A 17,072-nucleotide genomic window follows, 5' to 3' on the forward strand; every position below is an offset into this window, starting at 1 on the left:
TGTCAAATGGATTAAAGTAATATTTTATGTTCTTGTCTGCTGCATTTGTTCTCATTCTTGCATTGGGCTGGTCTTCTGGTGAACCTGCGCCTCAGGTTCTTACTAAAAGGAAAAGATCCTGTCAGGCATTACTTGATGTAACTGAAGTTTTGATAAAGAAACAAAGGGGCTTTAGACTATTTATTATATTTTTGAAATTACAGGAGAAGGGGATGGTTTGGCTTGCGGTTGTCTTCCCCCCCCCCCACTTAATTTGCTTGGAGAATGGTGCCAGTTTTCCTTTATCTCAATCATGCTGATGGCTGCTATGGGGGGGGGGGGAAAAACCCACGCCCAAAAAAAACCCAAAAACCCCCAAACATTTCAGTTACTTTGCAGCCAGAATTTTACTGTACTGCAGCAAGAAACTTACTGTACTCTGTCTTTGCAACATCATCTAGCTGAGTTTAAAGTGGTGGAAGATGAAGTAACGGTACTCTGTAAACAGAAGTGGGATGTTTCATGATCTCAGTGCTGTTTTAAAACAAGCTGTGGGGTCGTCCTTTTTAAGAAGAAGGAATTTCATAAATGGTTTTTTCTCTCTTGTGGCATTTCTCAGGGAACAATTACTAAACTGCTCAAATAAAATTTGTTAAAACGTCAGTTGACAACAGATCAGTTAAGTTAATAAAAAAAGAGCCATTCATATGAAAGCAGCAATTGTCTTTCAGTGACAAAACATTTCTCTAATCAGATAAGCCATACAAAAGCCTTGCTTGAAAAGTATTTAATGTATGTGGTCATTTGCTATCACAAATGATGAACTGTTGCATGTCTGGCTAAATAAGGGGATTGACTTGTATAGTAAAATTTAGAGTTCTACAGTGTAAATTTCCTTTTCTTCCCAAGTAATTTTTGTAACTGTACCTTTTCTGAAACTGGTTAACACAAGCTGTATACAGTATGTTCTGCATAGTATGCTTGGAGAGAGCTAATAATTGGAAGCAATTTAAAATAAAAATTATTAATTTGAACACTGAGTGCTCGACTGAATTGACGTAAGGGTATAAATGCTTTAGGCACTCTATATAATGGATTTTTAAGTTGTTGGGGTTTTTTTTCCTGGAATTTCTATTAACTTTTTAATTTGTCTAATTACTGACAGTTCTTGTTGTTCAGAGCTATTCCTGACTCTGCAAGACACAAGAATGCATTTTGAGATTTTAGCTCATGATAATTATATTTGTTAAATCCTTGCTGTCAGGTTTTTTCGCTTTTGTCTCATCTGCATTATGCTATCAGTACACTCCGATACTAAAATATTTATGAGGAAAAATGGATGAAGTGTGTGTGTTTGTAAATTAGTTTTGATTTCAAGACCACCTCATCTGAATTAAAATAGAATTTAAAATATTGCAATTGCTGTACAGTAAGCTTTAGATACAAGTGTTTCTACAAGACGTTTTTTAATTCCCAAAATGCTTTTATGGCTGTTTACTTTCTCAAGACAGAACAGTTTAATACTTCGTTTTGAAATTATTTTAAGTATAAATTAACCATATTTGGCCTTCTAATATAGTGTATTATCTCTTCCAACACAAAATTGCACCAGAAAGTAAAACCATTGTGTTTGGATTGCTACACTGTTCACAAATCACTAGGCAACGTATTAATAAAGTTTTGGATAAAGGATTGCCAAAGTAGACGTTCAGCACTGGCAAAAACTGAATATTGTAAAATTCAGTCTCAGATAATCAAAGCATATTTTTTGTATTCTGATGGTATTTTTCAACAGGACACTTCTGCCAAGTGAAAGTATTGAAGTTCCACTTCAAAATTTATTAATGTGGTGCCTGGAAGCATAAGATATTGAAGCTAATCTCAAATAACTAATCATAGCATTCAAATGCTCTAATACACTCTTAGTATTTAGGTATTACTACTAAGAATGATTATTTTAACACTTTGCATTTTATTAGTACCCAACATATAGTGACACGAGTTTGCTGAACAGTCCTGTTGCAATGGAAACAGATGGGCCTTTAATTGAAGATTTGCAGATGCTGAAAAAGACAGTGAAAGAAGAGGCTTGTCAGGTAAAGCCATGTGAAAATAAAGTATTCTAAATTATTAACTTTTTTTAAAGTGACCGTTAATCCTAGGCATAAGCTTGGGTTGTATTTTCAGCCCTGCAATCATTTATCCTAGAGTAATAAATTTAATTAGAGCTGCTACTTTTAATACAGCCAGGAATACAGTATTTTATTTCTAATTCCTGTGAATCTGTTGCATGGTCTCTTTTGACATTTCTTCTACAGAAACCTTCATTTTCTTTTCACTTAGAAATAGCTATTTGTGTTATGATGGGAAAAATGATTGTTTTAAGGATAGTTTAAAATATGGCTAAAGTCTACCACATCATGTTCTCTTCTCTATATAGCACTTTTAGTTTTTCACAAGGAAAACTTGTATAAAATATAGTCAGGTTCTAGTGATGATGTTTTTGTGTGTTATTCAGAGCCTTCTTGGTGGCTAAAGCTGCTATGTTTTGAAAAAAATGTGTAAAGTGTGCATTTGTGTTGCCCACTCATGGGTCGTCTTCCTCGGTCCACCATCTGTCATGTTCCATTACCTACTGCAGGGCAAGGGCTCTCAAGGTCATCCTAGTCTTTTCGTCTTTAGCTAGTGCTTAGTGATCTTCAGGTATTTTTAATATAACCTCAGTTAAGTGGAACCAGAATCCTGACATTTAAACTTGGAGCTGATGGAAAATTGAGAGGTGCCAGGGAGTATTGCAGTATCACTGAGATGTCTGGTAGGAATATCAGTAATATGAGTATCTCTAAATCCAGCAAAGTGTAAGACTAGAGAGATGATCTGGAGCTGAGAAACTGGTTGAGATCAGAGATAAAGTCTGTTAATTTCAACCAGTTTATCAAACAAGAAATAAGCATATGGTCAACCTAACCTCCTACATTACTTTCTTAAAATTCCAGTGTCATTATCCTGCAAGATTATATTTTATTTATTTGTACTATGGCATTTTGGATGAAGGTTGAAATCAAAAGAGATGCTGGAATGCCTCCAAGACATGCTCAGTGATTGCTGTTTTCAAAAAACTTATCTCTGGAGTGGAGCCCTATGCATTCCAAGTAAATCTTGATGGCTGAATTACATGCCTGTCCAGGGCAATGAATGAGGGTAGAACTCCTCCAGATGGGAATGCTGGTTAGAGCTAATCAGTGAGGAGCACTGGGCTTACTAAAGTTTCTAAACCTCTGCCTTTCTTCAGACCTTGGATAGTTTAGCCAGGCCCACATGATGGGGAAAGGGGCCTCCTTTCACTAGCTCCAGAGCCTAAAACTAGTTATGGTGGAGAAAGGTACATCTAAGATTATTGAAAAAAAGAGTACTGCATAATCTTAGAATGGTGTTGATGGTAGTGCCCATCTTTTGCTGTGCTATTTCCTAGCGCATAACCATATTCTTAAGATTTACGAGACTTCGATCACTTTCCATCCTGGCCAGAGGGAATTAAAACTCATACCTCCTAACTCTGAGTACTCTAACAATAGTTTTAGAAGGAAAGCAGCCAAAGTATGACTATATACTAGTAGTTGGGACAAGTAGTTAAGAACAAAGTCTCCAGTCCCAGCTGCCAGAAGTGTTTGGGGGTTTCGGCCAGTATTATACAACATCTAAAATGCACAAACAGTGATGGCAGCCCAAACTAAAACCAAGGACTCTGCCTAGGTCTTACCTTCTTTTCTATAAAGAATAAAACTTCAAGAGCTATCATGTTAGGACTATATACCAGCTTCCTTGATAGTGTTCCAGCTGGAAAATGAGTGCATTGCATTCCTATGGGTGACCTTGATTTCTGCCCCCACCCCAGTTGTTAGAAGTGGTGGGGATTTAAAAAATGACACTAATGGAAAAGAAACAAATTGTAAACCAAATAAAATTCTGAAACTTGGGTTGGAACTGTTTTAAGCATTCTTTAGCCATCTCTCCAAGTGCATGCTTTCCTGCTTTTCCTTGCTTAGAAAGTGTGCAAGAAGTAAATGAGATTATTAGAAGGTTATAAGCCTGTTTTTCAAAGATTAGCAGAGCTAATAGAACAGTTTGAAACAGGAATTATTATTAGAAAAACTTACAGAAATCTCTAAGAAGTATAAAGCTTGCAAGAGGTTGATAAGTCTGGGTCACCAGGCAGGAAAAGGATTGATTAAGGATTAGGGTATTGCAGAAAGAAAGCTAGGTAGCATTCAGTCTTTGAGAGGACACTGGAAAGACAGTGGTATTAGAGTTATCAATTTTTTAAAAAAGCAAGTCAAAAGGACAGCTTTATTTTTTTTTTTTAATGAACCTTCAGAAGTGAGAAACTATGTAAAGATCTATATAGTTTCGGCAAAAGTCAGGTTTATGGCAGAGGTTAGCAGTGTAGCAGAATGTCCCTACTAAAGAGCTGATGGAATGACTGAGGAAAGTAGACCAGGATATTTTTTTTTTTTTCTGTACCCAGACCACGTCAGCATTTTGAATGAATACTCTGCTACAAATAAAACTTAACCACCATGACTTACTAACTTTTTGAACATGCTGGTAAATCAGTGGCTAAGTAAAGGCCAATTGGTTTTTATAAGGACATTTTTTATAGAAGAACATGAATAAACGTCATTGATCTAACAGGCAAATTAGGGTATATGAGATGGACATGAGGACTGTATAAAGACACCATTATATAGTTTCAAGATACTCTAATAGGGATACTGTCTGGGCTAAAATAATACAGCAGAACCTTAATTTTGAAGATATGTGAATAGTGCAAGTAATTAGAAGCATGAAAAAAAACTTAGTCTTGCAGGTAGAGACATACAAAATGAAAATTAAGTGAGAAGACAGATGTTAATTTTATTTTTTAAAATGTTATCAAGTTAAAATGGTAGTAATGTTGTGGTTGCTAATAGCTTAGAATTTGTTGGTTGTTTCTAATTTTTCCTCTTACCAAAAGTTCTCTTGACTTGAGCTTCAGACTTGAAACTGGGTACCTCATGTGGTGAAAACAAAAAGTATAAACTTTTTGCCATATGTAGTTTTGTTTTTTTTTTCTCACAAGTGAACATACTGATGTGCAAGAAATATTTTTAGGTACTTGTTAGTAATTAATATTTTTGGCCAACTTTGTTCTATTTTTATTTCAGGCACAAAAAGATCAGAAAAAAGATCGTCCTCTTGTGCGACGCAAGTCAGAACTGCCTCAGGATATCTATACCATGAAAGCCTTGGAATCACATTGCAGAGCTGATGAATTAATATCACATGATGGGCATTAAACTATTACAGTGAAATATTATTTTGGAGGAAGAGGGTTTTTTCTGGACTCAGTTCTACAGTAGAACTTAACTTTTTTGTGCCATACCAATCAGTTACACACAAAGTCAAAGCTTTCTTCAACCCAGTTCTGTAGGCAATAACGTAATAGAGTATGCAGCTCAAGATTAGTAGTTCAAACAATGGTAAATTACCCAATTCCATGTGCAGAATATTGGGTTTACTATAATCAAGTGGACACAATTTCCCAGAGGTGTTACCATAGTACCAGCTAGCTGATAACATGCAGTTTTTATAGTCATATTTGAGAAGAGCATTCTGTAAATTTTTTCCATCTAAAGAAGTGAATGACCAATACTTGGTACTAATGATAAATGTGTGTTTTCAAAAGTAAAATTATTACAAATTTAAGTATTAAACTTTTTCTAGGATTTCTCAACTTTACAGTTGTTTCCACATTATTGCTGTCTTGTAATATACCAGCAGTTTTGAAAATACACAGTTGTTATTTCGTATTTTAAAACATGGCTTACAAACTGGTAACTTCCATGACAATCCTCAATCATCATTCCTTTCTAAGAATTCTGTAAATTTTTTTTCTCCTTTACTTAGGATAAAGATATATATACACCATGTCCTAATACTTTATGTATATTTAAAGCCATATTTTCCAGTCTTTAGTGTATAATATGGCATCAGTATTCCAGATATGAACTGGTAGGATAATTTTTCCTAAAATGAAAATTTTTACTATGACTGGGAATAGACTGAATATAAAATTTCATTTTAAGTTTTTTCAAGTCGATAAAATATTCTTTTCCTGTTTTCTCCCTTATCTGAGCTTTTAATACTCAGCATTTTTCTTGGGCTCTAGGAGTTCAATATTCTGTGGCAGATACTATGCGTGATTTCAGTTGCATCATTTTTTATCTGAAAAATGAACATAACGTTTCAGGAAACAAAACATCACAAGCTTATTGAAATAAGAAAAGGAACAGACCCTTGAATTCCATTCTGCTTCTTTTTAAATGAGTCTAAGAGCTGAGGAGATAGTGACCATAACTTTACCGTGAAAATATTTTTTGTTGTTGTTGTAAAGAGCACATGTGCTGCAAATACACCTCACAAGTGAACTGAAAATGCATCTGAGTTGCTGATGATCTTCAAATGCTGCTATATATTCCACAAGATTACTTGCATGTAATGAGCTTTTTGTTGTAGATGGAAAAGCACGGGAGGAAAATCTCTCTAAAAATATAGTGCTTTGTCTTCAATATTTGATTTCTCTCAGGGTGGCCAGTATTTTGACTTACTTATCCTGCTTACAAGCTGTTTGAAATGTGTTCTGCTATTCTAAATGGGTGATTAGTTTCTTTTGTCTCTGGCAGTAACATGATATAACTTAATGTTTAATGTCTTGATGCATAAAGAGATAAAAAAGTGGCTTCTTTAAAAATAGTTTTGTTTTACTTTTTAAGGAAGTGTAATGTCTCCTGCATCCATTAAAAAAAAAAGAAATTGCGCAAAACAGACGTTCATAGTAACCTTGTGCAGATGTAGTGCCTGCAGTTTGTTGGTTGCATTTAACATTCAGTTTCCAATATTTGTTACGTTGTCTATTGGAAGAAAATTGTGGGTGGTAAATATTCGCTTACAACAACAAAATTTAAGACCAACCCAACCTTTAAGTGGAATGTCCACTGTGTCTGAAACCATTTCCTGTAAAACTTGAAAAAGAATATGCTTTACCATTAGGATAAACTATATTAAAACAGTTTAAAGATGCCTTCTCCTTTTGAGGGAAAAAGGGTGCTTTTTTAATTGTGTAAAGCAATGTCTATGTATTTTGATATACCATTGTTTGAACTTCCATCTTTAGCTGGTAGATTATATCAGTTACCTTTAATTTTGGGTGTTCAGGATGTTTGTGCAAGAGGTTGCTGAAAGGAATTATTCTTATGTTACCCAAGGGGAAAAAAAAAAAACAAACCAACCTGTATATCAATGTTTGATTGTGTGACGCTCAACGTATAAGAACATCTTTCACTGTCTAGATTTTATTTCTGTTCTTTATTGAAGATAAACACTCACCAAAAGGGGAAATATAATGGTATTTTTAAAGGCTTACACTTCACTGTAAATTAATATTTGAAGTTTTGGGCCACTGAATGTTTGCTTAGGCAATATTCCAAAATCTGTCACCACTAATGGTTTAGCATGTTTATTATCAATATTTATATAATTCTTATAATCCTGTACTAAACCATTCTAAAACTAATGTCCAATATAAAAAGAAAATTTGGAGTAGAATTTTGGTGACTGTCGTTCTTCATAAAGTTCTGTGTCTGACACCTTCCCCCGTTTTCCAAAATTACACCTGTACATCAGGAATGTCAAAAGTAATATACAAGTGTCTTTTTAGTGTGGCTTTAGTATGGCTTCATTTTAATATTGTACATACATTGTACCTTGTTTTATGGTAATAAGTAATAAAAATGTAGACTTCATATTTTGTACAGAATTGTCCTATGTACAGAATAAAAAGTTCCTAGAAACAGCAAAAATAGGTAAGTGGCACAATTATTTTTCATTAGACAATATCTGTAACATTATGCGTTAGTGGAATGTTAAGTTCAAATGTACCTACATATTTTTTAACATTTTGTAATTCAGTTTTTTGTTCTGGCATTGTTTCTGAAGAACTTCATACACCTGCCATTTAATATGCTTTTATCTGATTTTAAAACTTTAAAAAAAAAAAAATGGTGTATTATATGGACAAATAAAGAACATGTGAATTTTACTTGCTCATCATAAATTTAGCACAGGTTGTTTGGGGGTGTGTTCAGATTATCATTGTTTGCAGAATCAGCTGTATGAATTAAAATAATTTCATAAATTCACAAAAAACAATTATGGAAAGGCCATTTGTTAAAAAAAAAAAAAGGATATTCAGTAGAAAAAGCTGACAACTCTTAGAAAACTATCAGTACTGAAAGGCATTTGATACATCTTTCACATATTTGTAGACTGGGGATTTATCTTTCACACCATGGTGTTTTCCCCTGTAAAACCTGACAGGCCTCAAGCAAAGTAGCCAAAAAATTAGGGACTGTAGTGTGTGGTATGTGATAGGTGGTCGGGTAGGAAGGACATAGGAAAAAACTTAAGTTTGCAGTAGGAATTGTCTCCCTCTGGAATCTACAGAAGTCTTCAAAAGAACTAAGGAAATTACTCATATAAAGCTGACTTTGAATAAGTGGTGGGGTTGGGGTGGGGGGAGAGTGTAAGCCTGGGATCAATATCTGACCACTGACTTGAGTTATAGATGTAACAGACTGGAGTTACAAATGAAGCCTTTGTGGACTGAAAGAGTTTTCTGCATAAGCTCAGAAGTAAACTCACTGCATTCACCCCCAAGATTAATCATTAATCAAAAACTAGATATAGAAACAGCTGAGGATTTAGTTGTCCGGTTTACAAAATTAGTGTCAAATAACTCTCAAAATATAATGTTTTAAAGTAGTGGTGGTAATGACATTTTTTTTCTATACAAATATTCTATTGAATTGCAAGCATGTTCAGGAACTGAACTTTAATCCTTTCTCTCTATGGGAATGAAGCTCCAGGACTTCAAGCAACAACCTTTTTTGGCATCGCTTGCTTGGTTTGGAAAGGGAGGTGCTAGTGCAGCACAAGTATGTTTGGAGGTTTGCTTTAGGGAAACTATTTTAGTACCTTAGAAATGGTACTTAGAGGAGATAGCTACAATTCCAGGTTATCCAGAGTATTGTTCTGGGTCCCATTATGGACCATCCACCTAGGTGGGGCATTTCTGCTCCTTGAGTCTAGTCCTTAACTGTGCATAGTGATTGTGGAGATTATTATTAAAAATAGGAAAAAGACCTCTTTTTCTTGGTTTTTTGGTTTTGTTTTTGTTTTGTGCTAAAGTTGTTTCTCTTACAACTTGTGCAAAAGGTTTTCTTGTACATATGTTGTATGGCATTTGTCAAGACAGAGGATTTGTTCCTGGTAAGTCCTAGTTCTCATTCTCTGAAATACTTATTTTTAGTTAAATTATAGGGAAAATTTGTCATATTGGCAATCCTGCCTTTTGGATGGCTGATTTCAGTGGCTTCTCGTATATGTCTGAGAAGGTCTAGGTCCTTTGTGCATCCAAGAAAAGGACATTCAGAATTAACAGAGGTACACCAAGGCAAACTGTTTTTTCACCCTGACTGAGCAAGCCTAAAGCCTTTTCTTTTCATAGGCTTTAACTGAACATGAGAACTTGCGCAAAAAGCTAGCAAAGACAAGATAAGTCTTTGGTTTGATTTCCTTTAACTTCATTTACAACATCTTCCTCCTGCCCCCTTTGGTACAGTAGATACAACTGAAGTGATTAAAGGAATACAAAGTGTCTTACTGGCTTTTAGTTTCAAGTAGCCTAGCATTTCAGTATCATGATCCTAGACTTGTTCTTTATACCATAAAGTCTTTTCACACATGGAGTATTTGTTTTTAAAACCTACAGTGAGATGACACTTGTCAAGGGTCTTTGACCCTGCTATCTCTGCAGTTCAGCAGCAATGTATATAAATAATTACTTGAATTTTTATCTCCTATCTGTCCTGCTTTCTTCTCTTTAATTCCCTAGTTTACTTCCCCTATTCTTACTTTTTCTTTGCAGCAGTTTTACAGCAATGAAATATTGTATCTTGTTTTGTAAGCTGCAAAAATTTTGTGACGTTTTGGTGCAGCATATGAAGAATGAGCATGCTAGGTAGCTTGAGCTAATCTAAAATATGCCAAGTTACACTCGAGACATATCTACATTGCTAAAGAGTATATAAACACCCTTTAATGAACATCCTGAAGACCAGGATGTTAATCTAACCTCTGTGTGTTGGATGCTTGACCTGAACTGACACTATGTGGGCGTAAGAAGTAGATAATGCTCTCCCCATTGGAAAGCAGTCAGGCAGGACCAGATACGGGGTAGCCTTGGTGGAATTCAGACAGCCTAGCAAAGATAGCTCTCTTTCTATATTAAATGTAATCCTAAAACCACCTGCACGTAGAAGAACGATAGGGTGTGAGCAACCTAGACTTTGGAAGATGGAAATAGGTGTTGTATTAAACACCATGTCAGTAACAATATTCTATAAATAGAGTATTCAGAGTATTTACCACTATTTTTCTTCATAAAAAATAACATCTACATTTCTAATGGGGGGGGAGGAGGAATGAAAATTATTTTTATAGGTTTTTCAGTGCATCACCTCTATCAGTTCTGGTGCTTGTGGTTGAAACTTGGTTGCTGAACACATCATTTTCCTTCCAGACAAGAAGGTTGGAGGTTTCTACTACTCAAGAAATTAGTGTTTTTCCAAAGTTAATCTGCACTCCTAAACCCCTTAGGAGCCTACTTCAGCATAGGCATGCTTTTTTCCCCTGGTAGAAATGGAAGAGCTGGGGTATGTGGCTGGGCTTTCTGGATTACTAGTGTCCTGGCTGGACATACATGCTTTAATGCTGAGTTACATTTAGGTAGTAGCTTACAGGTCAGGGCTTCCTTTTCAGGCAGGGTACCTTACCTCAGCTTCCTTATTTCTTGTGCAATACATCTGAACAGATCCTGGGCCTGAGGGTCTCTGTGCATTTGCCTGTGTATCCACCTGAGGAAATGTGGGGGGGTTCAGAAGCAGTTTTGTATTATTTGTTTGCTTGTTTTTCTTTGGGGGGGGACATCCCCTTCTTCACCTCCACATGAACATTCAGCCTGTGGGTCACCTCGTGGCCCCAGTGTACTTTTTGGGAGTCTGGAGTTGCTTTGAAACTTCACTGCCATCTCCCCTCTCCTAGGCACATTCAAATACCAGCCAGGACCAGGCGAGGGAGGGGGACTAGTTCGGCCAAGGAGGAACAGGCTTGTGCATCCTGGTGGCGGTGAGCTAAACTCTTCTAATACCTTAGACCAATCAAACTTACACACCGGGCTATGGCAGGCATGTAGGTGGCAGCTGTAAAAGAACTTTAACCATTTTTAAAAATTAGATTCTAAAGGAAATGTCCCATTCTCACTGCTGTACTTTCCGTCCCTGCTGTGTTCTTTGTTTCCCAAAAGCATAGGACGTAGTCTCACAAAAAACTGGTATTAACGGTTCGAGTGCTGGATTCATTAAACCGTGAACTGCACGGCTAGCGGGGTGAGCTGGTATATAAAGCACCCAAAGTAAAGGGCGGGGAGTTGCTCTTCACTGCGGAGAAGCCGTGTCTGACCTGCCCCGGGTGGTGACAAGCTGGCCTGCTACTATCTTTTTGGAAGAATGCTATTCGCACCACCTCTTCTCACGGCTTCGGGGTTTATTTTTCACGTGAAATAAACATTTTTTTTTGTTTCGGACAAACGAGCCTCGGCGCTGCTTTATGTTCCAGGTAAGGGGGCGGCCGTCGCAGACCCCCACCTCACCCGGGCTGCGCTGCGGGGGAGCTGAGGGCGGGGCTTCGCCGTTCCCCGGCAGCTCAGCGACCGCCCCTCCCTCTAGAAGAGGCTGCTCGGATAAAACACCCGTTAAATACGGTGGGGTGAGGCGGGGAGGCGGCCGCTGCCCGGACGGGGCTCAGAGCGGCGGCGCCGCCGGGGAGGCACCGCCCTTGTTCCATCCCGGCGCTGCGGGGCCGCGGCCGGGCCCTGCGGGAGGCGGGCGGAGCCGCGCCGACAGCGGGGGCCGCCCCCCGGCCCGGCGGCGGGAGGCGTGGCGGGCTGCCTTTCCCAGCCTCCCCGGCGGCGGCGGAGCGGGTGGGACAGTCCGGGGGCGGCGGCGGCGCGCCTGCCGGTTTCCCTGCCTCGGCATGTCCGACTCCGGCGGCGGTGGGGGCGGCGGCCCCGGCGGCGAGGAAGGCGGCATGGAGGTGTCGGGCTCGGCAGTGCAGAATGTGGCCGACGTGTCGGTGCTGCAGAAGCATCTGCGTAAACTGGTGCCGCTGCTGCTGGAGGACGGCGGCGAAGCCCCGGCGGTGCTGGAGGCGGCGCTGGAGGAGAAGGGCGCCGTGGAGCATATGCGCAAGTTCCTCTCCGACCCGCAGGTCCACACGGTGCTGGTGGAGCGCTCCACCCTCAAAGGTGAGGCGGGAGAGCCGGGCGGCCGCCGCGCTCTCAAAATGGCGGCGGTGTCCGCCGCCTGCCTGGAGCCGCCGCCCTGCCGCGGGGTGGGAGGGGCGCCGCGCCGCCGCCGCGGGACTCCCCGCCTCACGCCCGGCCCTGGCAGCGGCCCGCCGCACTGCGGGTTAGGCCAGGGCGGCGGGCGGATCCCGCGCTGGCGGCCGCTGCCCGGCCGAGCCTCCCCCGCCGTTACTCTTTGTTCTCCGGCCCGTGGCCTGAGCTGGCGCTGCCCAGCGGTCTCGGGCGCAGGCACGGCGGAGCTGCGGGCTGGATATGGGTGCGGGGGCGTTGTGTGCTGCCGTTGTAGCCTGTCCTGCTCGGGCGGGCACCGAAAGTGCTTCGTCAGTGGGCTGCAGGCACTCCCTGCTGCGGCCTGCTTTCTGTTGGGGAGGTGACCTGCTGCTCCGTAGGGACAATAGCCGGTCTAAAACAGAACAAAAGTAAACCCCCAAACCCTGGAGGGAAAAAAAAAATGAACCAAACCTGAATCAGCCTGTAAAAAGTGTTCTTCCACGGTTAATTAGCGAGCCTCCGAAGATGATAAAGACAGGTGCAGACCTTGCAGTGTTTTTGTTTAGTTAGCAAAGCCTGGTGGCTATGCTGCTTGTTGACGGTCCTCGGAGACCTCATCAAGTGCTGCGTTAAATATCGCGGCTAAGCTGACACTCACCGTGAGAAACATCTTTGTTATTGACATGCTGTTGTTACTGTTTATTTTAAAGATGACTTGTCGTCAAATCTAGTTGCTAAATAGGCATTTATTGTCACAGAATCCAGCCTTACGGACAATAAAACATAGCTAGACTTCATTAATAACACAGACTTCTACTATTAAACAAGACCTGTCATCTGTATATGGCCACGTGCCTGCCAGTCTGAGCTTGCAAAATTTCAGTATAAAAACTTCTGGATCTCTGCTCCTAGTGTGCTGTTGGTTCAGTCCCTATAGATGTATAATAAGTCTTCATATAGCTATACTTCATATTGCATTATTTAACATGTCAACAGCCACAGTGTAAGATGCTGGATACATGCCCTGCGGTGGCTGCACACTGAGGGAAATATGAAGAAGGTTCTTCCATTCACTGTCTGTTCACTGTGAACGCTAAGATGTTGCTTAAAAAATCCTGTCTTTGTTTATCTTACGCCTATTTCCGCTGATTATCCTGCTCTTTCTTTCCCCTTCCGGAGTTTGATATTTCTTTTTTCAGCAGGGATAACAGAATTTTCTAGAGGGAAAAAAAGAGCAAGAGTATTTATGAATTCATTATCAAGTGTTTAACAAGAGTTAAAGAAAATTGGATGTTAATAAGCTATGCAGATTATTTCTAAATTTCTCTCATGTCTGGCTCATGATGTTGGTTTTCCTTAGTTTGGGTTGGAAGTAATGAGAGATAGTGGCGATCAGTTAGCTCCAGGCTTGTCGCATAGATATTGTTATATATGTATGGTTAAAAACAAATTGAGACGCTTATTACATGTCTTAGAAGCTAAATACTAATTTACTATGGGTAGAAGGCATTTCCATCGATGTCTTCTGGTTTAATAGTGGTTATTTGGGGAGAGTGGATTTTCTGATTGACAGCTGGTCTTCAAACTTAACAGATTCAGAACCTCCAGAAGCATATGGAGAACTTGTTTTTTCTGACACTATTAAAACCAATATTATTATTGAAACTTGTGTGTGGACTAGATAGTATGGAGTAAATTACTGATTACAAATACAATAAACCAGAAACAATATTTCTGAGTAATGAAAACGGCTCTGTGGTATTGCTAGCTACACAGCCCACCAACAGGTTTCATACGGGTTCCTGTGATGCCTGGTGCAGTGGTGTTCTGTGACCGGGCTTCTGGTGCTCGGGATCACAGATGTGACACCCTGAGGCTGTATCTCCTATGAAGGGCAAATGAAATCAGAGCAGGACAAGAGTCCACTGTAATGTGTCCAGTCAGAGTGTGTCCCCTTACAGGGAGTAACCTTCTGCACCAAAATCACTGCATTGCAGCAGAACTGTCCGCATCCTCAGCAATTACATCATCTGTGACACATTGGCTGTGGTAATGCCTGAGTACTTCCCATGGCTTGGATTTTTGCTTTGTTGGGAGGTTTTTTGTTCAGAGACTTAATTTCCAAGTAACTTTTAAAGAAAAAGTCTGAAAATACAAAGAAACCTATAAAAGAAAAAAGTAGCTTTTTAAAGTTCTCACTTAAATGTGGTTATCCTGGAAGCATATCTCTACAAATAAATGTACATTCTGTATTGCTTCACAAGCAGAATGTGGGTTATAATTTGTTTGTTGTAATGTTTTATTGTTGTTTTTTTTTTATAGCAACATAAAAAACCTAGTAGAGTTGTTAAAAAACAATGAACCAGCTCTGAAGTTGATGGCTATTGGAAGCTAAATTTAATTTAAGATATTTTGCATAATAAGTTGGTGTAGAAATGAAAGGTTAGAAAATAGTCTGGTAATAGCAGAAGATGGTTGAGAGAGAGTGGCAGACGCCTTAGAAATAAAATATTTCTTACATAGCGTATTTTTTGCAGAGGATGTGGGAGATGAAGGAGAAGAGGAAAAAGAGTTCATTTCCTACAGTATCAGCACTGACATTCATTACGGAATAAAATCAAACAGGTGAGTTAGTAAAATAGGTCTTGACTTTTCTACCCTGTGAATGCAAAACCTGCACAAGTGGATTTACCTAGTTTGCCTCCAAATTTACCTCCAATTTACCTAGTACTTCATGTGGTGTTTTTATTCAGGTGGGGCAATAGCTTTTCAAGAAGGAGGCTCTGATAAAACAAGGGTGTGTCATGAGGCTGAAAGGAACGGACTTTGGGCTTCTAGCTCTGGGATGAAAGAAAGTTTTATTGATTTGGCATGCATGCAGATGTAACATACACAGCTTGGGTTCAATACTCTTCAGTTATGTTTGACTCTCACATATTTGTCACTTACCTTAGCGCATATTTGACTAAAGCTCCGTAAGAAGTGTGCCTCTTTAGCACATCCATACTGCAAAGTCCTTATTGATAGTAAAGTTTGGCTGATTACTGAAGTATAAAAATGTATTTATTGGAAGACTTGTGTTCAAGTCTCTTAGATGAAAGATTATAAAGTATGATGCAGGTTAGCATTTGAGTCCTGTCACCTAAACTTGCAGTCAGATTGAAGGTATTTTAACTGTTACTTAAGTTTCAAATGTTTATTTGGTAACTCTCTGCACTGTTTTGCAGCCTGGCATTCATTAAACGTACACCAGTGATTGACGCCGACAAACCAGTGTCTTCCCAACTAAGAGTGCTCACTCTCAGTGAAGATTCTCCATATGAAACATTACACTCTTTCATTAGCAATGCTGTTGCTCCCTTTTTCAAGTCCTATATCAGAGAATCTGGCAAAGCAGACAGGTAATTCAGTATAAATACTGCACTTCTCTGCTAATGAATTAAAGTAGGTGTTTAATGAAAAAAAAACACAACTGTTCAAGGCAAATCACATGAAATTGTTTAAGCACATAGTTGCATATAATGCTGTTGTGGACTCTGGGGAGGTAGTTCCGATGGCTTAAACGTGTTGTGCATGGTTTTTGTTTTGGCTTCTTATATGGAAACATCTGCTTTTTCAGGGATGGTGATAAGATGGCTCCTTCAGTTGAGAAAAAGATTGCAGAACTTGAAATGGGCCTCTTGCACCTGCAGCAGAATATTGAAATTCCAGAGATTAGTCTGCCAATTCATGCAACCATTACTAATGTTGCCAAGCAGTGTTATGAACGTGGAGAAAAGCCAAAGGTTACAGATTTTGGTGAGAAGGCTGAGGATCCATTATTCCTCAATCAGCTACAATCTGGAGTCAACCGCTGGATTAGAGAGATACAAAAGGTAAAAAAAACCACAACCAAAAAAACCCAAGTGCTAGACTATGTGATAAGAACTTTTATGTAGTACTGTATATCTTCTTCACAGTTTAACTGGTAAAATTTCTGCTTCATGCAGGATACTCTGAAGATCCAAGACCAGTTTTTTGAGTCTAGTCTAAATTAGACTAAGCCTAGTCTAGAATCTAAATTGTTCTGCAGGTAGCTGAGAGCATTGAATATTTTATCTCTGTTGTAATAGACTCAAGTAACTGGCAGTAAACTTGTGAATTTTGCAACTATTCTTCAAATCTTTACAGCAGATTGAGAGAAACAGGTCTTGTTGGTTTGTTTAGTTATTTCCCCAGGTGCATCCACAACCACTTCAGAACAGTTGCTCCAGTCCTATCTTGTAGTCTCTTGTACTCCTGCCTGTTACTTTTCCAAAGAACTCTGCTGTTCTGCTGCTGTAACTCAGAAATAGCATCTCAGATACTTCTCTGGCTTTTTTTCCTCCATGGGCACAGTAAACACCTATTGCTCATGGAACAGTGGTGCCCTTTCTTACTCCAGAGCATTTCTTTCCTGCTCCACTCCAGGTTTTCTTTCGTGGCTCATCTGTCATTAATCAGAATATAGACATTGATCAGGAAAGTGACCTTTTCAGGCTATGCTGAAGATACTACATGAAGGTCCTAAAACCAACCTTTAGGACCACTGGAATTAAACTGT

The 17,072-nt window shown here is 39.3% G+C and overlaps 2 protein-coding genes across 5 annotated transcripts in view; both read left to right on the plus strand.

The window, feature by feature from the left end:
* PPP2R5C (protein phosphatase 2 regulatory subunit B'gamma) overlaps positions 1 to 8,116 on the plus strand; it is an 89,739-nt gene extending 81,623 nt beyond the window's left edge. For all 3 annotated transcript variants that reach the window (XM_075103936.1, XM_075103935.1, XM_075103934.1), the window contains 2 exons: positions 1,959 to 2,075; positions 5,184 to 8,116. In XM_075103936.1, coding sequence (XP_074960037.1) covers positions 1,959 to 2,075; positions 5,184 to 5,315 — 249 coding nt within the window. In that variant the 3' untranslated portion in view covers positions 5,316 to 8,116. The remainder of the gene's footprint in view (positions 1 to 1,958; positions 2,076 to 5,183) is intronic.
* A 3,960-nt stretch (positions 8,117 to 12,076) lies between these two features.
* The window catches only part of DYNC1H1 (dynein cytoplasmic 1 heavy chain 1), a 46,137-nt gene continuing 41,141 nt past the window's right edge, over positions 12,077 to 17,072 (plus strand). For both annotated transcript variants that reach the window (XM_075103937.1, XM_075103938.1), the window contains exons 1-4: positions 12,077 to 12,439; positions 15,028 to 15,115; positions 15,718 to 15,891; positions 16,110 to 16,365. In XM_075103937.1, coding sequence (XP_074960038.1) covers positions 12,169 to 12,439; positions 15,028 to 15,115; positions 15,718 to 15,891; positions 16,110 to 16,365 — 789 coding nt within the window. In that variant the 5' untranslated portion in view covers positions 12,077 to 12,168. The remainder of the gene's footprint in view (positions 12,440 to 15,027; positions 15,116 to 15,717; positions 15,892 to 16,109; positions 16,366 to 17,072) is intronic.

This window comes from Phalacrocorax aristotelis, chromosome 9 (assembly GCF_949628215.1).
Source record: "Phalacrocorax aristotelis chromosome 9, bGulAri2.1, whole genome shotgun sequence".
Lineage (NCBI taxonomy): Eukaryota > Metazoa > Chordata > Aves > Suliformes > Phalacrocoracidae > Phalacrocorax > Phalacrocorax aristotelis.